Source organism: Haliaeetus leucocephalus, unplaced genomic scaffold, assembly GCF_000737465.1.
Source record: "Haliaeetus leucocephalus isolate CR32 unplaced genomic scaffold, Haliaeetus_leucocephalus-4.0 Scaffold306, whole genome shotgun sequence".
Taxonomy (NCBI): Eukaryota; Metazoa; Chordata; class Aves; order Accipitriformes; family Accipitridae; genus Haliaeetus; species Haliaeetus leucocephalus.
The window spans coordinates 9388108-9411197 of record NW_010972742.1 but is presented as its reverse complement, the minus strand read 5'-3'; the positions used below and the strand labels follow the sequence as shown (position 1 = coordinate 9411197).

Sequence of the window (23090 nt, the reverse complement as noted above, 5' to 3'; positions counted from 1 at the left end):
GCCTCCTGCTTCTGAACCTGGTCAGTATTAGCTTTTTCCAGAGGAGGATCCACGAATCCTTATATCAGTAATGAGCTGAAGTAGCTATGAGCAATCTCTCTTCCTCTTCCTTTAATAACTGTGGGATCAGTTTTACAAAAAGGATTTTATCACTCTCTTACTCTCCCAAGGTCTTTAATAGTACTATCATCAGCTACAGCAGAAAAGAAACCCAGGCTGCTACACAGATGCTGGCAAATAAGCTCTTTAGGAAAGGTTATTCAAATATTTCGATTTGAAATATCCATTTTGCCTTTTTAAACCTGCCATATATGCAGGTGCACTGAAGCAGCGCATGGGCCTGCATACTGCAGTCTGGCAAGGACTGGAAAAAAAGTTGCTCTTTAAATCAGGTGATTCAAGCTTGTGCCTAAACTATTTGAAAGCCTCCCATCAGATGATACTTACCCATTGTAGCTAATAGACCATTGCTAGAAAAGACTTTTTACTCTTTGTTCATGTGCAGATTATTTCAGTGTATACTCTCCCCTGATATGCATTTCTCTTTCCCATTTAGGCTCTGAAATACTTGGATTATATATTTACGGGTGTCTTTACCTTTGAGATGGTGATCAAGGTAAGAATTTTTCCAAGCGGAAAGGTTCACCTCCCCTTTCAGATTTACACTCTTCTACTTCTGGGAAACTGGAGGAAGAGGGTTGGAGCATGACAGAGCTCCCAGGGTGCCTGGAAAGGTGGTGGTGATGGAAAGCTTTAACTCAGGAGCAGCACTCGGAAGTAGCCAGTGCACAACAGATGCCTTTCTGTAGCGGCTCTCCTGGTTTCTTTAATCTCTCATTTTATGGAGGAAAATAAGGATATCTTTAGTAGCTGTGGTTGTGTAAGAGGATAAGAAATGTGAGTGCCTGATGCAGAAATGTCTGTGCATAACTAAGGACACAGGAGCTGATAGACCTTACTGAAACACATCCGATTCTTTCCTTTTCCTTTAATGCTGATCAGGAATATTAATAGCAACTGATTCTTGGTCTGTCATGTTTCAAAAAGTTGAGGAGTTATCTTTTTACTTTACTCAGTAGGGTGATAGGTTTTGCTAAGACTGTGGGGCAGTAACTTTCCAGAAAGCACAGTTCTAATAAAGTCAGGATTTATTCTTGGGGAAATGATGGAGTTATTTTTTACTGTCAGAGCAAGATGCAAAAGAGGTGCAGAATAAAAAACAGATTTTCCCTTGTTTGTTCAGTAGAAGGATTTGAAGCTATGTGAGGAAAGCAACCTTACATGGGCAGTTGTAGGCTCTCAGAAAAACACGTAAAATGTCTAGCATGCACATTGAGACTCAACTGTAGAAGATCTTTAGCAGCATTGCAAGGAGAGGCTCAGTCTCATGCAGAAGCAAGCCAGGCTGCTACACTGAGCAGCATCTTTCAGTAAGTGCTCCGGAGCAGGTGTATTTCTTTGACTGTTGCATTTTCTGTGGGTCTTCCCATCCTCTCTTTGTGTTTTATTGTGTAATATCCTATGCCAGTTGTTAATACCTACTAATCTGGTAGGATTGGAGTAGAATAAAATTAAACTATTTGGATGTTTCACACACAGATTGCTGTTGCCATAAATTAATGCATGTCTGTGCAAAGAATCCTATGTAGCAGCTAGTACTCTTGTCTCTCATGCTTTTGGTTACGGTTTATTGACTTCAGCTTCAGTTTTGACAGAGCTCTCTGTGCCTATTAGAGATGAGCAGCTTGACTAAGTATCTAGATATTGCCTTGCTGCTGTGAAGCCCTGAAGAAGAATTTGTGAAGGGTCATTTATCAAGGACATTCCTCTGTACCTTGGTCGTGTTGATTTGGTACTTGTTATATTAAAACTCTTTCTTTTCACGTGTTTCATCTGAAGATGATTGACTTGGGGCTGTTACTCCACCCTGGCTCCTACTTCCGTGACCTGTGGAATATCCTGGACTTCATTGTGGTCAGTGGGGCCTTGGTGGCGTTTGCCTTCTCGTAAGTACATTTTCCTTAACATCCCAATTTCTAGGAAATAAGTTGCAGAGGAGGCAGGACCCTGGCACAGAGCTAGTTGAAGCGTAGTTTTTATGGCTCCATTTCTCAGCAAAATGTTTAATTTCTGCCCTTTATCATCTTATAGTTGGGGGGGGGGGGGAAGTTCTCTAAATTTGTGTTGTAGAATCTCTTGAAAATTCTCCCAGCTTTAGGGAGACTCTGTTCACTGTTCATTCAAAGATTAAGCCAAGATTTTTGTGATCATTTGGCCAACTTCTTTTCAAGGACACATTGTAACACTTTGTGGCAGTCCAGTGTCTTCAGGCAATTGTTTTAAAAATTGCTCTTCCTATGAAAAAATAGTTAATGAAATCAGCTGATAACTCAGTGAACTCTTTACAAAAGATTATTTCTACAGTGATGGATATTTCTAGTTCAGATACCTTTGGTATTTCTCTCTCCTCCTCCTCTCTCATTCAGGGTACTTGCATTTCCAGAGAGTTTAACTTCTAAGGCTAATTGCTCCCTCCCTCAGTCACAGCTCTCTATTTATGACATTAAATAATGTTCCATGTGCTTCTTTAATGTCATGGAGAATTTTGAGCTAGAGACACAGAGGAACTACTTTTTAAAAATGAAATGATTAGCTTTTTGTTTGAGCATTTTTCTCAAAAGAGACCAGAGGAAGAGCAATGCGGGTTCTTCAGAACTTGGGGAGCTCAGAGTTGGATGATGGAAAGAAAATTTCCATGTGTAGCTCTGGGCCACAGAATAATTGTCTTACAAATGTTTTCCTGAGAAATTCTAGGAGATGACCTGGAAACAGGCTACAGGACTTGGTCAGTTTAATCTTCCGCTAAATTAGCCTTGAGTAATTACAGTGAACATTTAGCAGCTCATGCCCAAACTCCATTCACCTGTTTGTTGACATGATGATTAGAGAAGGTGAAGAAATTAGCAGTGTTTTACTTGCTAATGAGAAAAAGTATTCACCTTTGTCAAGGAACTGCAGAAGCGTGTCTTGTATATTTTAGACTGACAGTAATTTTTAGGCAGATGGCCATATCCATTGCTCCTCTTACGTGCACTGCTGATGAAAAATACTGCCATGTCCCTTGCAGCACAAAAAGTTACCGGGACCTTTCTGGTAACATTGGCCTGGAATATTTCTCAGGATTTTTTCATTTTCTGAGGTGTCAAAATTCCTTTCACATTCAGCCTGTGAGATTTGTATTTTAGATCTTCTATTCTTCATAGTAAATGCTGGATAAAGATGTCTAAGCTAATTTGACCAAGGAGTGGATGGAATGAAGGAGGTGGGATTGACATTGTTGGTAGGATTTTTTAAGCCAGTTGAGGAGTGACACTTGGCAATATTGGGGTCTGGGCTTTCTGTGCCCAATCCTACACCAATGAATTTAGATCTTGGAGCAAGTCATGTCCAAGATAAATTTTTCAAAGGGACACTGTCCTGCCTTCTTTAAAGACTTTGTCCCTATTCATTAGAAGTTTGTTTTTCAGAGTAGCTGAGTGCTCTGTTGTAAGCAAGGTTGCCTTGAAATGGAATTGCTGGTCTGGTCTGACGGATGTCTTGCTTACCTAAAATTTGACATCCAAAATGAGGCTGCTTTTTAAGCTTGACTAGACATATGTGTGGCTTAGTTTCACACATGAAATATATTAGCATAACATCTTTCAGAACTGGATGTGGTCAGACTGAGTTAAGCAAAAACTGACTAAAAAAAAGGTTTATCAAGTAAACAGAGCTCCTCTGAATTGAAGAGAGGTATAAAAGTAAAATAATATTAGTCACAAGTATTAGTTTGCAAAACAATGTTACCCAAGCCTGTGGTTCACTGAGAATTTCCCTTTTCCATTAAGAATTCAAACTTTCAAGGCAGACTGGGAGAAGGGGCGTTTTGTGAGCCCTTCAGAGCAACTCTGTGTGCTGTGAGGACAAACATCAGGCTTTGCCTTTAAAACATCTTCTCTTTGAACAAGATTTTTCCTTTGGACAAGTTATGGATTGAAATGAATAATTTTTAATCTTTCTGAGTCTGTGCTCAGGTTTTCTATTGCTCACATTGGGCCGTGAATATCTAACAGCACCTCATCAGCCTCTGAATAAATTACTTGCACATCCCCTGACTGTGCTTCATAATAGTGTGCCCCAAGCTGCTTCTATTTTACATGCTCTTTGAGTAAATATTGAGCAGGGATTTACAGAAATTGAATGCAAAAAAACCTGCCTGCCTATTTATTGTGTCCCAGATTAAAGTGAGTCAAACCTATTTCTGAGACTTGGAAAAATTTGAATTTCTTCTGTGATTTTTCTTATCACTTTAACCTCTGCTACGTGTCCATGTTTCAGCAGGCAGTGAGTGTCGACGTCCAGTTCAGAGAATGCTTGCAGTATCTCTGGTCTAACCTGAGAGCAGGAAATCCAGTCATTCGTACGAGATGACTTGCTCTCTGTTCCCGCTAGTCCAGTTATGAATGCTAACAAGTCTCAGACTGCTCATATGACAGTTGGGTAGATAGTCATGTCCTTAGCTCAACTGCATTGTTTGGTTAAACCAGATGGACGCACCAAGCCTGCTGAATTTTGATAATCCTGAAAATGAGCTTTCGGAGAATAAACTTGGTAATCTTTGTTGTTTTGTTAGTGGGCTTTTTCTAGCAAACACTACAGTCCTGTCACTCATCAGTGTCACTGTAAAAATGTATTTAACGTGGCTGTTACCAGTTTTTCTGTTTGCAAGAATATGCAATTGCCACTCAGTGGGTGTGATTTAATTCATGCATGTTCTTAACCTCATTGGTGTCCAGTGAAGGTGATGTGAATCAACTTCTTGCTGAATAGACATATCACTGAAACCCTAGGAAAAACAGAGCTCCCTGAAACGCTTCCATCTGGAATATTGCAACAGCCTATGTTTGTTTAGGCATACGAGATGGTATCAGTCATTGCTGCAAGGTTCATAAAATCCCTCTCAGCCTCTCAAACTAGCTATCAGTCTACTTTCTGCCTGTAGCTCTTTAGAAGCTGTTCTATGCTTGACTGTAGTTAAAAAAAAAAAAAATAAATTTTTAAAACAAGGCTTCCAGTGAGATGCTAGAAACTTTAGTAATACTGATGGTGATATAATAATAAAATGTCTTCCATTTAGCAATGTATTTCAAAGAGAAATTCCTTGCTTTTTCTAGAGGTAAACATGCCACAAACATAAAAGACATGTTTTAGTCTTTAGGGAAATAGAAGTAGAGGAGCTTAAAGCAAGCTAGCAAATTTGTCATCAAAATTTATCAGCCCCAGGTGTAAAATGTACTTGTTCAATAGAGATAGCTGATGAATAGCAGCAAAGAGATTGCATTTTAAAATTTTCAACAACAGAAAGGTGGCTGAGATGCACAGAATTTCACACTGCTCTTTGAAAAAGCAAACAGCATTTGCCAAACAATCAAGGTTATTATCTCCCTAAGTGTCAGGAGGATGAAGGTATATGTGCCCTGTCTGCTTGTCAGTCGAAAGGGCTGAGGCACCCTGGGGGAATGTGTGGGTATATGCTGTATAGCCAATCTGTTGCTTCCTTGCTTGTTTATTTTTATGAACATTGAGTTGGTGGGTGTGGGACAGGGGATGGGATTATCTGCCAGCACATATTTGTATGTGCATGGGGTGCACTGTATAGCCTTATGTTTCTGTTTGTCATTGACTCTGCTCTTTCTTTGTCTTCTTCTTGCTGGAATCTCTCTCTAGGAGTTTCATGGGGTAATATGTTATTCCTGTCTCTTGCTGCACTGTTATGCCTGTCAAATGTGTGTACACACACTTGCCACTGTGGAAACGAACCATGTTACACTCATTGCATCAACTTCTTTGTCCCTTTATTACTCATTATTCAGTGAAATGTATTTTCCCTTAACAGTCCTCATTCATCCTAATTTTGTTTAAGCAGAGGATAGAAGCAGACTAGAAAGCCAAGTAGACCAGAGAGTCAGAAACCATGATAAGCAGATATACGTGTACCAAAAAGATCCGAGGGGATGACTTAGTAGGTACATCATTAATGCGTGAGTTGCAATTCATGAAAATCTTAATAACTAGCTTTAAAGAAGCAGTTTTATTCTCATTCAGAGGATTGCACCTCTAAACCGCATTAGCGGTGCTGGAAGCTTCAGGACTAATCTTGTGCTGTCTGGACAACATGACCCAGCTGGGATTCAGGCTGTCAGCCTCTGACATTGGTGAAAAGTCTTTGACGTGAAAACAGGGTGTAGATACCTTTTGAGAGGTTGGCAGGGGCAACTTGTAAAGAAGGAGATAGCAAAAGTTGCATTTAACCATCTGCCAGGAGGTGACAGTTTTGTCATCGGTGTGGTACGGCACAGCTTTGCTTCGGGGACAGAGGGGAGGCAGAGCTGCATCATCTCACACCACAGTTTCAAGCAGGGCGGGAGCTCAGGTGGGATTCTCCACAGCAGATAACCCAGAGGTGCAATGAAAAGGACGTAAAGAAAGGTCTTTGATGTGGTCCAGGAAATTGGGTATTTGTTTCTTCTGTCTAGGAAGCCAGATCGTGTAGATCCTGGGAGAGGGTGGCTTTGTGCTTGGGCAGAGTTGCGTGAGCTCATTTACTCTTTGGTGGAGGAATTCACTTTCTGCCTTGGGGACTTCAGGCAATTGCAGAAGGCAGTGACTCCACCCTACTCTGAATATTTGATGACATGACTCTAAGAGGACCATGTTATGTGAAATCAGAGCTGCTGGCAGAAGCAACAGAAACAAGAAGCTTCCATTATAAAGAACTATTAATTTTTTAAAGGATCTTTTATTTATTAAAGGAAAAAAGACCATGCAAAGCTCTTTTAAAATATTTTTATTATTTTAAATAAATGAGCAGCAAACTCCCCCAGAAAAACAGAACTGGCCTAATGCAACCAGAACTGACCTAATGCAACCAGAATTGACCTAATACAATTTTTTCTTTCTGGTGTTCTTTTTTTTTTTTTTTTTTTTTAAAGTCATTGGGCTTCTGTTCACTGTCTGTTTTTATCCTGCTTGCTCTTCTGTACTTCTTCTGAATTTTATAGTTGTTATTCTGCAGTCGCCTAAGATCTTGTCCTTCCATAGCAATTTATTTTCGTTGTGAGAAATACTCTGGTCAAATGTGTGCTTGTATACACCTTTTGACTGAATCCTAGTTCCATCTGGACCTTTTATTTTGTGGGACATCTCACTTTGTATTAGTGATATAAAAACCAGTATTTCAGAGGGGGTTCTTAAAAACATCGAAAACAACCCTTAAGGTTTTATTTGACAGGCTGAAATAGTTGCAGAAGCTCCATTTAATTAAAATGCAATTTACATCATTCTAGTTTGGAGTACCAGTCTGTTGAAAAAGCTTTCTCCTATAGCAGGAACCTTACTGTGACAAGAAATAAGTATGATTTTTCAAGATTCTCTATATGACTTAGATCATAAATCCCATTAACATTTAATTGGCTCATACTCTTTGTTTGCTTAGGTGCCTGAAAGGAAAAAAAAATAAAAATCAATGCTTCTTAGTGTCCTTCATTCAGGCAGAAGGAATTTTGTAGGACTGGAGCTGTCTGCCCTTCACCTCCAAGCTCTCAGTGCAGTCATCCACACACCTCCCCGTGCAAGGGAAAAACAGCTGCTTCTCTCAGACCCAGGAGGAAGGATTTGCTCTGCCCCACCTATTCACTAGTCTAGTAGGTCTGTTTAACCTTCCTAGAAATATTAAGTCCACAGAGGTTGTTGCTTCAGGCTTGTGAGACCTGAGCTAGCTCCTTCAGAGCCAAGAAGTTTCTCTGTTCTCGTCTTGAACTTTCCTTCCAGGAAGCCTTACTAGTACAGTTGTTATTTAGTGGAAATGCATGGCAGTGTAGTAAATAGGTGGTTAGGTCTCCTGGAATCAGGAACACTGGAAGACATCATACAGAAATATTCTGTGGTTCTGCTTGAACCCGGGTGAGGGCTGTTGAGATTTATTAGTTCAGCTGCTACCTGTCAGTGGCTGTGCCACTAAGCTGGGCTGTGCGTGTTAATCTGCAAACCAGAAACGTGGCCACAAATGATCGAGAATTGAATATAGTTCTGGGCCAAGGTATCCCACCTCTTTTTTCCTCCTACTGCCCCAACCACATGTCCCTTAACCCTCTCACCTTCACTCTCCTCTCACCTCTACTTTCCTCAGCTCCTACCTCTTCACCCTCTCTGCTCTGGCTTCCTCATCTAGTTAAACCCCAAATGGCTGGGCAACATGGAGCAACCCGAGTGATTTGCTTGGCCTTCCAGAGGGGAGAGGGCCAAGGGAGAAGCAGGGGCAGCCAAGATGATGGGCATGTGCTGGGTGACCATCAGCTGTGGGGACAGGCTGGCCAAGCCAGGTGTACCTCCACCCCGGTAACCTATTTCCCCTACTACTTCCCTCCTGCCACTGACTCTCCTCCTCAAGAGGCTGAACAAATTGTTGTACAGCCAGGCATTGCTAAGGATCAGACAAAGCTGCCTGGTGAGTAGGTGACCTCCAGTTTGGGTGGCTCAGCTGGAGGCTATGGTGACAAGGAGACGGCTGCAGTGACCGTGGCAAGATTGTTGCTTGCTAAGAGTTGGTGATTTGAAAGCAAGAATGCAAAGCCAAACATGGGCCAGATCTTCAGTTGTGCTAAAACCTGAAGAGAAAGTCAGTAAAAGCTATGTTGGCAGTGTCTGCTTCATCTTAACCAGATTAAAGAGTCTCTAATGAGAATAAAAAATAATTTCTTTTAAATATATAATAGTTATTTTGTGGCATTAAATCAGTCCTGTAACTCCATGAGTATTAATTAGCTCAGTCACCTGGATTTACAGCCATGCCAGCAGTCAGGATCCATCTGCAGCTGATTAAAATGGCCCTGAAGCAGCCCTGAAAGATGAGATAGGGAGAGGACAGGTAAGCCTCCATCCTGTTCCCCCTCTCCTCCATTTCTATTAAATCATATGCAAAGGCAACTTGTGTTCAATGTATAAGTCATTGGGATACAACCCATGGCCTTCCAAAAATTCCTTGTGCCTCACTGCTTATTGCATTTCAGGACAATTGCAGTGACTGGTAATTGGAGAAAGAGACCGGAGATGACACAGGAATGCGTGTTCTAGGTTGCAGATTCCAGTCCAGTGTTAGTATTGAGTAGTACAGTATTAGTACTGAGTTATTAGTCTTTTAGAAGTGGATAGATTGCAAAAAGACACCTTCTAGGGCTGAGCAAGGTCAGCCAGCCACGAAACTGGGTGGTTTCCTCTGCTCTTGGTGCTTATCCCTTAGCATAGTGCATAGGGCTGGCTGCTAGCATGGTGGGGGAAGCTTTGCAATCCACTACCTGCACATACCTCTTGTGGGTCTCTCGCGTTACTTGTATTTCTATTGTTTTCCTGTTGGAGAAGAGAAATGTTTAGCGAACCGGAAGAGCATAGAATAGGTATATCAGCATCTGTTCAATGTGTTACTCATTCACACCTGTGTTTCTTCAATGCAGTCTCAGACCCAAACCTGTAGTCATGAATAAAACTCTGTTAAAGATTTTCATCCCATTTTTCACTTCATATGAAATGAAGGGGAATGTCATTGTTTTGCTGTTGGGTTGGAAGAAGATGTAACCGTGTCTTTTTTTAATTTATTTTGGAAGTGCACGAGGAAAGGAACTCTGTCCTTCCCCTAAAAACCTCTTAATGGTAGCAAGAGGAACGGTCTCAAGTCTTGCACTCAGTTTTAACAAAAACTAAAACCAAAATGTGACTTACAGCACCTGCATGTGTAAGTGGGAAGTTGCCCTAGCACTGTTCCAGGCATGTAATATGCTGTCATATTACATGTTCCCGCATGGGTTTGGTAGCATGTCTTCCAAGAGAGACTCGAGGATGAGGGTGTGGGCATGGAGCCGCTCTGGTCCCCAGGGGAGCTCAGTCCCTCACCAGGAAGGCTCCAGTTCCCTCTGGTCACCGTCTGCTCGTCTAGACACAACGTCCCTGCCAGAGAAGTGCAAGAAGCACGCAGAGAAACATCCTCCTGTCTCACCCAGGTGCCTGGGAGGGAGGAGAGCCACGTGTGGCTTTCTCACTTCTCCTGCCTGGGGCTGGGATGAATGTACTGAGCCTCCTCTCCTGGTGGCTGCAGCCGAGGTGTGCTGCTGCCCTGGCTTGGACCGTTGCCTGGGTGGGAAGTTGGGGCAGGAAGGTCACCGGTTCCTGGCTGATGCTTGGTGAGTAGCTGGGAAGCGAGCGAAGGCTGGAGAGCATGTGTGGCTGAATGCTGCAAGGACCATATCCTGCCCACAGCCTTCCTCCTGTGCGGTGATTAACACGTCTCAAGTGGGCGTTCATCTGCAGTCCTCACTAGTACTGTCTGCATCTGTGGTGAGGACGGCACCCAAAACCTGTAAAAAAACCCCCAAATTATTCCACAACCAAAACCACACTGGGTACCTATAGATATTCCAGTTAGTGACCTCAGGACCAAACTATTCCCTCTGTTGTTCTTGTGCCTTTTATCCTTTGCAGAGGAACCAAAGGCAAGGACATCAACACAATCAAGTCCCTGCGAGTTCTGCGGGTCCTAAGACCACTGAAGACCATTAAACGGCTGCCAAAACTAAAGGTTAGAGAATAACCACAAATCTTTCCTTCTCTGGAGGTTTGCAACTGATCTGAGTGGAAGTTGATGGACTAAACTTAATCCAAGTTATTTGTGTTCCTTTTATTTTGTTGCAATTAATCTCTTTGCCAGATTTATAAAAATAGCTGTGCAGATGTTTAGCAAATGTCAAACACTTGTTTCTTTTGCAAACATTGTATGCAATATTATGAATTATTGTGAATCCATATTAAAATCAAGCTTCTAAAAAAAGATAAGAAAAAAATGCAAATAAATTACAGTTCATAAGTGTGATGGTCTTAGAAATGATATAAGAGAAAATAGGTTTTGGAGTGTTTGACTTTCCCTAGAGAACTTAACATGAATATTGCAAGATTTTCCACAGTCTGTCTAAAGAGAAATGTCATTGGTGTATGAGGACTTTTAATCTGTTCATCTTTTCTATTAAAGAATATATAGTGCAGGGTTTTATAGCAGTACCCTTTCATCTCTAGAATACTAAGTTACAAAGTAAAATAAATGTAATGGCCTGTGGTTACTTATTCAACACCATTTCACAAATGCTTTGAGATACAGCCAGCCCCTGGAAACAGAGAATGGAAGGAGTTACAAAATTTAATAATTTCTGAGTTTTGGGAACTCTTGAACACTTATTGTAAAAGGTCTTCATGTGGCATCACTGCTTGCAGGCTCTTTTCTGTGAGAGACAGGGAAAAAGAAGCGATGGGTGCTTTTGCAATGGTGAAACTATGTCTGACAATTCCTGTTTTCACATAGTGGCATGTAAAAATCATGGTCAGCTGTTACATAGTCTTGCTTTTATCATTCCCCATAATTCATGCTTAAATAATTTTGATTTTATGCATTTTTATGCGTACTAAATTTACCTCAAATGATAAGGAAGAGTAATGTTGAACAATGTAGAAAATAGTCTTTATTTGTTTAGAAATTTGAAATGTACAGCTCTTAGGTCATAAAACAGACAACAGTAGCTCAGTCCTACAGCAGGACTGAATGCTTGCTTTTTATTGAATGTCTTCCTTATTTTCAAGCCATTTTACAGAGTAATTTTACCACCTCTAAAGAAGTATTCAGAACTCTTTATGTGAAGCAGAAGTCATATTCATATGGTTTGTCTTCAAAGTTCTTTCAATTATTTTTTTCCTGGATGTGATGTTGTGTGCAACAATCAGCAAGATTAATGGGGTGATTAGAGATATTTCCAGTGTTTTAATTCAGGATTTCTGGGTTGCATCATGAGTGTAATTTTGTGAATTATTCACTTCCATTCAGAGAAACAGAAACAGTATTGTACAAACCCCACGCTTCAGCAGTAGGACTGTTCAATTTATATTATTATGACAAACTTAGACTAAAATTAAACTGCAAATTACTTGTAACAATGAATCAGTGACTAATAACCAAATAATAAACGTATCTGAGAAGTTCTTTGCAGGGAGTTCAGAACTGACATATGCTGACTAGATTAGCCACACTTAACTTTTGATAGACAGTTCACTAGAAAAATATTATTTGAAGCATTTGGTTGTTTTGTGTCTGGTATATTTTTCTTATTATTCAAACAGTTCAAATAATGGTCAACGAGCAACACATTTGATGAGTTTTTACCTATCCACTGGGAATAAATTAAACTCAAGTACGTTTTTCATTTCATAATTGGCCATGGAAGTATTTGCTGAGGACTACTATTTATCTCAACAAGCTGCAATTATCTTTATAAATTTTATGGACAGCACCAGAAAATTCAGTGGCACAGCCAAACTCATTGAGAAAGGATAGGAAGTCGGCATTATCTCTCACAGCTGCAGCATGACTCTTGGTCCAACACTTGGTGTGCTAGTCCATGAAACCATCCATGGGTCGTAGGTTGGGTAATTACTTCCAAGTGTAGTTAGATGCTAGATGCCAAGATGTTAGATGCATTTTTCTTTTCTTTTCTTTCAACCCCTTAACATTGTTCTACTCCATCCCCAGGCTGTCTTTGACTGCGTGGTGAATTCCCTGAAGAATGTCCTCAATATCCTCATAGTTTACATGCTCTTCATGTTCATTTTTGCCGTCATTGCTGTGCAGCTCTTCAAAGGCAGATTCTTCTACTGCACGGATGAGTCGAAGGAGCTGGAGAAGGACTGCAGGTATGGCCAGGGGCAGGGGCTGTCGGTGGGGAGCCCGACTTTCCTCTGGCAGCAGCAGGTCCCTTGACTGTCCCAGAGCTGCATCAGTCAGGTATCTGCTGAGCTTGATGAGTCTCCTCTAAGGAAGAGCAATGCTTCAGCACATTTACCCTAGAGATGAATTTTCCCTTTTGTTGTTTTAAGAGCTGCATCATTCTTGGGTCTGATCTAGCAAATGCTTAATGATACGGGGGAGCAGGCTCCTTTTCCCAGGGAGGGCTCAGTATGATTTTAAGGTAAAGGGTTTTTGAAGAGATGGTGTGACTCCTTTTTCTACCTGCTGCCTTTGTTCTTAGGGCTTGTATGAATTAGGAAAACATAATGAATAAATAATCAGAAGTGAGTCAGTAGGAAGTTAAAGAGCTCCTAATTAGCTAGAAAAGGGGTCAGTATTTGAATATCTTAAAAACCCTGTCCTGCTTTGACCTTTACAGCAGACTGCCAAGGTGCTTTACTCACCACAACGTGCGTCTTCCTCACTTGCCCTTTTTCTTGGCACCCAAACCACATTCTCAGCACTGTCCAGGTCTGCCCACGTTAGCCCTCTCCTGCCACCTTGCAAACACAGGGCACATCCCTGGTGGGACCACGTGCACACTGCAGCCACGGAGGCTGTCACTGAAGTTCTTCCTTGCAATAAAGCAGATATATTACAGAAAGAAATGTGTAATTATAGAAAAATGTAGGTTGGAGGGGAACTCTCCAGATGCCAGGTCCCTCGGCCCCTCAAAGCAGGACCCAGTTAGAAGTTAGATCCAATTCTGAAGTAGGAGCCAGAGACTTTTTCCCATCAAGCAGCACAGTTTTCTGTGGGGTCAGACAATGTGGGGGCCAGCATGCTGTTAATTGCTGGCTTTGCCTAATGGATGAATGTCCTGAGCATAGTTTCTTTCATTTCTAGACCTCAGGTCCAGTTCCTGTGGCTCAAAATGGCTCAAAGAATGGTCTTTACTTCTGTTAACAAACCTAGGGGCTGTCTCTTTATTTGTCTTTAATACATAGCACAGTCGGACTCTGCTACTGGGGATTTTCGATGCTCCTCAGTGACTCATATGAAATGGCTGATTTGGTTTAATTCTCTCATTTGGTTTGAATCTCTGCTTTTCCTAGGGGTCAGTACCTCGATTATGAAAAAAATGAAGTGGAGGCGCAGCCGAGGGAATGGAAAAAATACGAGTTCCACTATGACAACGTGCTCTGGGCTCTGCTCACGCTCTTCACTGTCTCCACAGGCGAAGGGTGGCCAACGTGAGTACATGGGACTGGCGGGGTCAGTGATCGAGGAGGTAATGGCAGCTTTCCACAGCTCTGAGGGACATGTAAATGGCAGGTGAACTGTGAAATAAGAATAGCCTTTTATCAGCTAAGCTTTTACTTTCCCTTGTGTTATTATTGGGTAAATCAGCAGGCAGGGCTCTTCATTTTACTCCTTGTTCTTCTGAGCTTGCACAGGGATGCTTAGGCAGTTTTCAGTACTTAATAGCTTGCTTGCTCCAGTCTTTTGGACTTGCACGCCTTTCCCAGGTGTAAAACTGATAATGGGAATGTAAGAAAATGAGGGCAAAAGCTATTGTGACCTATGCTGAAAGTGTGGTGGGTATGACAGTCCCAAAATTATATTTACTGTTCAGCATACGACTTTATTTTGGCACATTTTTCTGCTGGGACACATGGAGTACAATTCACGGTCAGGGTTTCTCTATGGCAGGCCTTCCCTGTTCTCCACATTCAGCTATTTCATAAAATAAAGAAAAAAACATACAGCATCTATCTCCCTTCTCCAGTCCCTCACTGTGTTCCCCTACTTGGAGGTCATCAACACTTTTCTTTTCCCATCCTTACTTCATCCCTGTTGACCAGAGAAGAGAAGCCAGATCTAACTGTATCCTCTCCCCTTGGCCAGGGGGATAAGTGGATCTGTACGTAGCAAATCTCCATCATTCTGCAGAATGGTGAAAACAGCAAGGGTTTCCCTAAAAATATCCTCAAGAAAAACTTCTTCCCAGCCATAGAGATGGGAAAGAGTTTGACCTGAGCATATGTGGAAAACCCTCCACATGAGTGAAGGCCAGTGAGTGACTATCAGGGTGTCATTGGTGCTTCACACTGATTTCATTGACTTTTCTTCTCTCTTTGCGCTTGATTGCAGTGTGCTGAAGCACTCAGTGGATGCTACCTACGAGGAACAGGGTCCCAGCCCTGGCTACCGAATGGAAATGTCTATCTTTTACGTGGTGTATTTTGTTGTCTTCCCTTTTTTCTTTGTGAACATCTTTGTGGCGTTAATCATCATCACCTTCCAAGAGCAAGGAGATAAAGTGATGTCAGAATGCAGCCTTGAGAAAAACGAGGTACCCGTGTCTTCTGAATCTGGACTTAGCACCTGGGGGCTCAGAGCACCTCAATAGTGGTGGAAGCCCACTCCTCGTCCCTCCCATGCCATGGGGGACTTTAGAGCAGTCACTACCTGAGGGTGTGTAGTATAGAGACCAAATAAATTACAGACTGTTTCAGCTTTTGCATAAAAACAAAACCAGGGAGAGCCCCCGAAATGCTACATGTTAGTAAGCACTGTCACACGTTCCTGTGGACCACACCTCCACTTCAAAGCGAAGATAGGCTTGCACATTAGCTCAAGCATGTAGGTGTGAAAGGAGACAAATCTTTGGCCTTTTAGAGGCCAGTCATCAGAAATCAAACTGAACTACAATTGCTACGGCTCTCTAAAGGAAAGGTCCTCTCACTAGGCTGGTTTTATGCCTGGCTGAGATGATGTCCTCCTGACAGCAGTGGAAAGTAGATGCCTTGGGAAGAGTGTAAGACCAGGACAAGCAGGTATGAGGCTTTTCTTTAATGCCCTAGCAAGTTCCATCATTTTCAGCTCAGGAACCTCCTGAGTTGGACGTGGTTTTTCTTTAGTTCGTGGCATCTGTGTATCTTTCTTCCATGGATGTATCCAGCTTCCTCCTGAACCCATGCAGTTTTTTAGCATCTGCAACATCCTTTGTCTGGGGTCCCACAGCCTCAATAACCTGTTGTGCAAGAACCATTTCTTTTCATTTATTTTGAAACTGGAAGGTGATTTTCGATGAAAAGAGTTGAGTTCTTAATCAATTATTAATTAATGCATTGTTTGTCTATATGAACAAAAAGTCCAAAATAAAGCAGTGTATTTAGAGATGCTTTACCCATTTTATTTTTTCAACTGAGCAGAAAGGATTTTTGCAGTAATTAAGACTTTGAATTCTTATCTAAATCCAAGATGAGAAAATGCTCCAGAATCAAAACTTCTTGTGGGTAGAAACCAATTTTTAATGAACTTTTATACTTATAGTAATGTGAACAGAAATAGCCAAGTAAAGGGGGTCTTTGAGAGTTCACCCAGTAATATTTGTTGGATAATTTATTGGTTGAGTTCAGTTCACATTTTATGAAATGTTATTAGCTCTACAGGTTTTGCTGTGTGTGAGAACTTACCTGAGTTTCACAATACTTTTTTTTAAATGCAGATAACATCTTTACCAATCCTCCAGTTTCTGCACTTACTTATCAGGAGGAATTGGCAGAGTATTTTCTGAAGAGAGCCTGTGGATTTATAACTCCCTTCCCTACATGGGAAGGGATTGGGACCTACTGGGAGCTGGGCTGGGATGGAGGGCTGCCTCCTAGGATTGCAGGGGACCATAGGCATGTTGTGGGGTTTAATATTTCAGCGGGTGTCCGAAAGTGATCACAATTTGGGGATCCTGTGCTGCATTTTACAGGGGTAGCCAGTACTTGCACCATGTGTGAGAAACACTTAGAAATACCATCCTCCACTAAATGCTCCACTCACCCTCCCAACAATATCCTGAGTGATAGATACTGCCAGCCCTTTTTTTTGTATTCTTTTCATTCCATTTTTGTTTTGTAGAGGGCCTGCATAGACTTCGCCATAAGTGCCAAGCCACTGACCCGCTACATGCCTCAGAACAAGCAATCTTTTCAGTACAAGATGTGGAAATTTGTGGTGTCCCCTCCCTTTGAGTATTTTATCATGGTCATGATTGCACTCAATACCATTGTCCTAATGATGAAGGTTAGTGGGCTGTTACTGAATCTTTGCAATTTCGGGCTTGCTAATGCAGTGTTTGCTGGAGAGGCTTTGTACTCTCAACCTGAGAGCTGGGAGGGGGATAGGCAGGAGCAACCACCACTTCTTATTTGCCTGTTGTCGTTTTTAGATGTCTTGTGGGATTCCTTTGTTCCCCAAAGGGAGGTGGTTTAGTTGTGATGAGATACTGCGAACGGGATTCCCCTGCACAGCGCTGGTTTGGCTCATAGCCCCTTCAGCATATGGCCAGTGGGATGGGAACTGGGCTTCTCGGGTCCTGAGCTCCCAGCTCAGCTTCCTGCTGCAGAGCAGGGTCACTTCTTCGGGATGCTTGAAATCCAGCTGTGCCAGGGAAATTACTCAAATTTGCAGCAGCGTCAAGCTTCTGGGATGTGATCCACAGTGCTTAGGAGGAAGAGATGCACGTGGCTCGATGTTGTGGCTGATATCCCCTCCTATCCCTTGCCTAGCTTAAAGTATTTTCACAGTCAAGGCATCACCATATTCCTAGGGTCTGCTGGAATGAAACACGGTTCCGCACTTGTCCTCTAGTTTTGAAAATGCCCTTCCTCTCTCCTCATCCATGTTGTGCTTACAGGCAAATGTGCACCAGCAACAGTCTCCCAGTCCTGGGGTTATCTCCAGCTGTCCCATTAGGATAGCCTGTAGGCAACAGTGTGCTTCTGGAGTGGCACTGAATAACTGTGTCGTAACCCCCAGTCTTGCTTAAAGTGAGCACAAAATCTGGCACTAAAATGAGCAGGAGTCTTGCAGTCAGTCAAGTCAGCTGGGAAGGTTTTATTCTGTAAGTGATCTTCCAGTAACAGCCTTTCTTCCATCCTGGTTTAGTTCTATGATGCTCCAGAAGCATATGAAGAAATGTTGAAATGCCTGAATATTGTGTTTACATCCATGTTTTCAATGGAATGTGTGCTGAAGATCATTGCCTTTGGTGTGCTGGTATGTGCCTTCCTCGTTTACTTTCAACTGTTTCCTCTCTACATGAAATGCTTGTATTTCATGACGTGCATTTAAAAACAAACAAAAAAAGCCTGTGTTGCAAAAAAAAAAAAATAACCCCTGGATCCCTCTATCCCCCTTGTGTTTTCATTTGGCAGAATTATTTCCGAGATGCCTGGAATGTCTTTGATTTTGTAACAGTGTTGGGAAGTATTACTGATATTTTAGTAACAGAGATTGCGGTAAGTACAGTTTGCTCAATTTGCTTCATTTACCAACAAAGCTGTACCCTGTCAAGATACTGCACCTTCTCCCTACCAGCCTTATTCCCTAGAGCAGCCTCTGGGACTCATCATGTGATGATGTCCTTGGGTGACCTGGCAGCTTGTTTCCAGTAGCTCTGCTCTTTCCATGGAGATGAGCACGGCTGTCTGCTCCAAAGACTTTCATGCAAAAAGCTGTGATGAGAACGACAGTGCTAGTGACTCTGTGAGGAAACACTCTCTCTGTCTCATTCAGCAAATGGCTCTAACCCCGAGCCGGTTTTGCCTATTAATGGAAAAATCCTGTTGAATTTAATAGAGGGAAAAGATCAAAAGAATTCTGTTGAAGACTGCTGCTTTATAGTGTGAGGTGCTTTGCAGGGCACACACACGCTTCTGTCCCTTGAGGCTTCTACCCAATCTTTGTCACGGGGCAGAGTGAAGGCGATGAGAGGAGTGAGAAGGGGAGAGGTGATGGGAACGTAGAAACAGCCAGAAACTCATCAGCCTGCACAGTTTGGGTTGGGGGAACATGGTGCATTGCCATTATGTGCACAAAAGCTTTGTGGGGCAATTGATACAACAAACAACTTTACCATAGGATTTGTTGGCCATCCCTACAATGACTGCTGTTTCCCTGCTAATGAGTCCTGTAGATTACATGAAGTGTACAAACTTGCCATTAAATTCTAGAGGATTTTTCCATAAGGGCAGCAAATGTCTAACTCAAGCCTTGACAGCCTGATATTATCCAATTTACAAATTGCTCCTCTCCTCTCCCAATGCATATTTTAGCTGATGATGCTGTATCTGTATGTGATGAATTTGAACTCTGCCATAATTGTTTTCTCAGTCCCTGGGATTTGCTTATAGATCTATGTTGTACGTGCGCTAAGAACTATGCTCCCCAGACTTCTTTACAGGACGTTCAGCTGGTGTTGAAGACTACATTACCGTTTCTAATAAAATACATTATTACCTAACCTCCTTGGAACAAAAAAGCACACAAAACTCCAAAGTTTTACTCCCCACACAAATGGCGTTCATTTAACAGTTGGTGAATCCTATCTCATAGACTTTGGATAACCTTTTGTTTTCAATGCACGGCTTACAGCCAGGGTAAAGTTACTCAGATCAAACACAAGGTCTGACTACCATTTCTCTCAGTGCTTATGAGATTTATCGCACCGTGGGCAGGCACTGGATGCTTGCCTCTACTCCCTCTATTGTGGGACACGCTTTCTTGCCAGACTCAGGCACCCAAACTTTTGCCTTGGTTTGAAAGTGCGTGCAAACATTAGCAAGTCAGCCACAAACAGACTGACGCTTCTTTTCCACCCTTCCTTCAGCCACTTTTACTGGGAGAAAGCAGCACAGCCAACTCAGGCGTGGTAAGGGAGGCTGTGGTCTCCCTGAGATTTGCATCTTCTCCTTCAGGAAGGTGTTTCCTTCACAACACCCAGCCCGCACACTTCTTGTTGAAATCCTTCTTTGTACAGCTATTTTGCAGGCAGAGAGCAGCCATCAGTGTTGCCTGTTCCCTGCTTGTCAGGTAGCAGTCCCTGCTCAGTTAACAGGCCACTGCCTCTCCCTCCAGCACCGACGGGGGTGGCCCAGCCTCGGCAGGCTGTCTGGCACCTGGGGAATTGGATACGGACTGATCAGGTTGGGCTGTGATATGTCGCTGAATTTAAGGCAAAGCCACAGCACGTCTGGGGCTGTATATGCATGCCCCCAGCTTTTTGGAAGCAGCAGCTGTCCCTTGGCTCTGCTGGCCAACTATTAAGGGTAGGAGAGTTAGTGTGTAGGCAGAGGTTCCCCACCCCTCTCCTGGTCTTTGGGCTGGAGAGCAAATGTGCTCCCAAATACCCTTGTGTGAGTTGGCAGGTACTGATGCAATAACCTCGAGGGTGCTGGAAGTGACGGCATCACCCTTCCACTCTGCAGTAATTTCTCTGGTTTCCAGCATCAAAGATAGCAGCAATTTGTGGATGCCTTTGAAGAGCAGTATGAGTTACCTCTAAAAACAGTCAGTAAACTCCAATAGGGTTAAGTTCCCAAGCACCTATACACCTTTCCATTATCCTTCCAGGTGGTAATGGAGAGGTTTTTGGTTTATGATTAACTAGATCCAGTAAGTCAAACCTTAGAGAGGACTTTCTAATGTAGTTCAACAGCTTCCCCTGGCAGTGTGTCCAATACAAAGCTGCTCACAAACATGTCTTTAATATAAAAGCCCTATGTCCCCCAGTACTACTCCAGCCCCTGACCTCTTGGTCTTCTGTCTCAGTCCATAGACCTATTTGAGCTCTGCTCTCTAAATCTTCCTCTTCTGCAGCGTTTCTGTATAGCCATCATGTCTCCTTTCCACATACTTTCCCCTGCAGACAGAGTGTGCCCAGAGGTCCCTCCCCACCTTCTTGTTAGACTTGTTTTTCAAAACTTCTTTCATAGAGCTCCTCTCTGATCTCTCTCCAGCCCGCGTCCATCTGCAGCAGCACACTCATCCACGCTGAACAGCTTTTGTAGCCGCTGGTGTACGTTCCTTAAGCCGCTCACATCCATCTCAGCCTCAGACAGGGATGATGGGCTGAGAGTTCAAAGGCATCGTGCACAGCTTGCTAAAGAAGCGTTAGGAGCTTAGTTTGCTTAAAGGTGACAGTGATGCACAGATCTCAGAATTACTGCTTAATTACCTGAGTGGGAGTTTGCAGTGGTGCCCCAAAGATTACATTTGTAACAGAATTGTTAATGGCAGCTCTCAGGACGCCTTTCATGGAGCAGTTCGTTCTGCTTTATCCAGTGGCATGTGGTGGAGGTAGTCTTGTACCAGGAGCTCCACTGCCGCTACAAGCCTTCCTCCCCTTCCAGTCCTGAGGACAGTCTGTAGCACGTGGGGTGGAAAACAAGCAGAAGGATCCAGCACTCTGCTCCGGTCCCATTTTGTTGGCTCTGCGATAGGTTGCAGCACATGTTATTCTGGCCCACAGCACATCAGGGGAAACCCAAGGGGTCCCAAAGCTGCCTGGGAAGTGGCATAATGCATGTATATCCTGGAAGAGTTACACTTTAAACCATCTTTGTAATATATAACCTGCTGTTTTGTTAAACTGGAGTCACACCCAAGTCACTTAAATACTTCTGGTATTTAGAACCAATTAAAAAAATGTAGAAAAAGGCTGAAAAACCTGATGCAGTGATAGCGAGCATGCTGTCTGCGAACAGCAGGGACCAAGGCAAGGACTGGTGGGTGCCTCATTCACAGAGTACAGATCAGGCATATAGCCTGCAGTCTTTAATCCTACTGCTTCTGCCCAACCACTCTTTACCCTTTATATTTCCAGGTAGGGTAGAGTAGTAACTAAGGCTCAGGATGAACATCCACTCTGCACAAAATGCTGTAGCTAATGCTGAACCCCACTTCAACTTTCTGGCTGTGTGCATGACAAGGGGTGCAGCAGCTCTCTGCACCGCATTATGGAGCTGAGAATAACCAAAGAGGAGAGCAGGTCTTACTCGTCATGACTCTGAGCTGTGTCCCCAACGGAGGATGACCTCTTCTCCATCTGCCTTCCTCAGCTCCAGCCTCTCCTTGGCTGACGGGCAGCCGCACGGATAGCTGGGTGGTAGCCCCCGTTAGTCCTTCCATGTGCATTCAGCCCGGTTACTACCCGTTCACACGGGGGGGGGTTCTCAGGCTGAGAAGCCCAGGTGACAGCCACAACGTGAACTCAACTGTCAGTCTGCATCTGTCCCCTTAACAACCACCCACAAAGCCCTCCAGCTCCCTGTGGAGAGGGGATGCTTTACGGGTATGACTTAGAGATCAGGCTCACGAGTAGTTGCAGGAGCACCACTTTTCTCCATGACTGTATTTTCCATCTGTAAGTGTTCTCCAAGGTAAATAAACCTGCTCACCTGGGCGGTCTCATCTTGAGAGACTGAGCTTCCACCAGCCTTGCTGCATCGGTACTTTTAAACCAATGAAAAGTAAAGATAAAAGGAAAAGAAATGTGTTGATTAATTGCTTTATTTTAATTTTCTAGTCATGTCATATGTAATTTACTTTGTGAATGCAGTGGAATATATATATTTTTTTATTTCCTTAGGCAAAAACACGTATGTCAGTTTTTTACCCTCTCAGTAATTGAGGTAAAATAGGTGGCATTAAGGAGAAGGTGTCCTTGCTGACACAGCTGGCCTCAGGAGGCCAAATGGGTGTATGGCAAACTGACATCCATTTCTGTGCCTGGAAATATAAAAAACATGCTGAGAAGTGTTTGTGAATTGTCTCCCAATTTGCATTACAAAATGAAATGCAAATAACTACTGCACTGTCTGTGTTACCTTTAGGATCTCAGAATCTGTTTTGGTTTGAAGCATTTTTATTTATATAATTATCATAAAATAACACCCCCAAAAGCCCAACAGTTTTTTTCCAGTGAAATTTTCAGAGTTTCCTTTTTTGCTTGTCCTGATTACTCATTTTCTCTTTTGTTTCCTGTTTTGTTCTTTATTTTCCTTATCTACCTGCTGAATCACGCCATCCAATCAACATACAATGCGAAAACCATGTCTCCGTCTGTATGTTGTGCACCTGCTGCTCAAAAAAATAAATTTGTAAATAAACTTGCAAATATCCATCCATGAAAACATCACATATAGGACACGGTTGGTTTCATTGAATTTAAACAATTATTTAAATTCTCTGCTTTTATTTTCTCTCGTTTTTCTTTAATTTAATTCGTTTTGATGAGATTTCCGATTGCACTGGTGAAAAAGCCTCACTGCAGCGTGCCTCAAAACTGGCTTCTGTTCTGCATCTTCTTCCCCTTGGCTAATTGGTGACGTGAGGCAAATGCAGTTACCAATAGCCTGTTCTCCGCTGTTTGTTACACCTGAGAATGATAAAGGGG

General features: G+C 42.7%; 1 protein-coding gene across 8 annotated transcripts in view; it reads left to right on the top strand.

Moving 5' to 3' along the window:
- Positions 1-23090, top strand: part of CACNA1B (calcium channel, voltage-dependent, N type, alpha 1B subunit) — a 305196-nt gene that overhangs the window by 232500 nt on the left and 49606 nt on the right. For all 8 annotated transcript variants that reach the window (XM_010571032.1, XM_010571027.1, XM_010571030.1 and 5 more), the window contains 10 exons: positions 557-616; positions 1900-2006; positions 10570-10666; positions 12659-12819; positions 13969-14106; positions 15008-15209; positions 16772-16936; positions 17801-17911; positions 18070-18153; positions 22840-22845. In XM_010571032.1, coding sequence (XP_010569334.1) covers positions 557-616; positions 1900-2006; positions 10570-10666; positions 12659-12819; positions 13969-14106; positions 15008-15209; positions 16772-16936; positions 17801-17911; positions 18070-18153; positions 22840-22845 — 1131 coding nt within the window. The remainder of the gene's footprint in view (positions 1-556; positions 617-1899; positions 2007-10569; positions 10667-12658; positions 12820-13968; positions 14107-15007; positions 15210-16771; positions 16937-17800; positions 17912-18069; positions 18154-22839; positions 22846-23090) is intronic.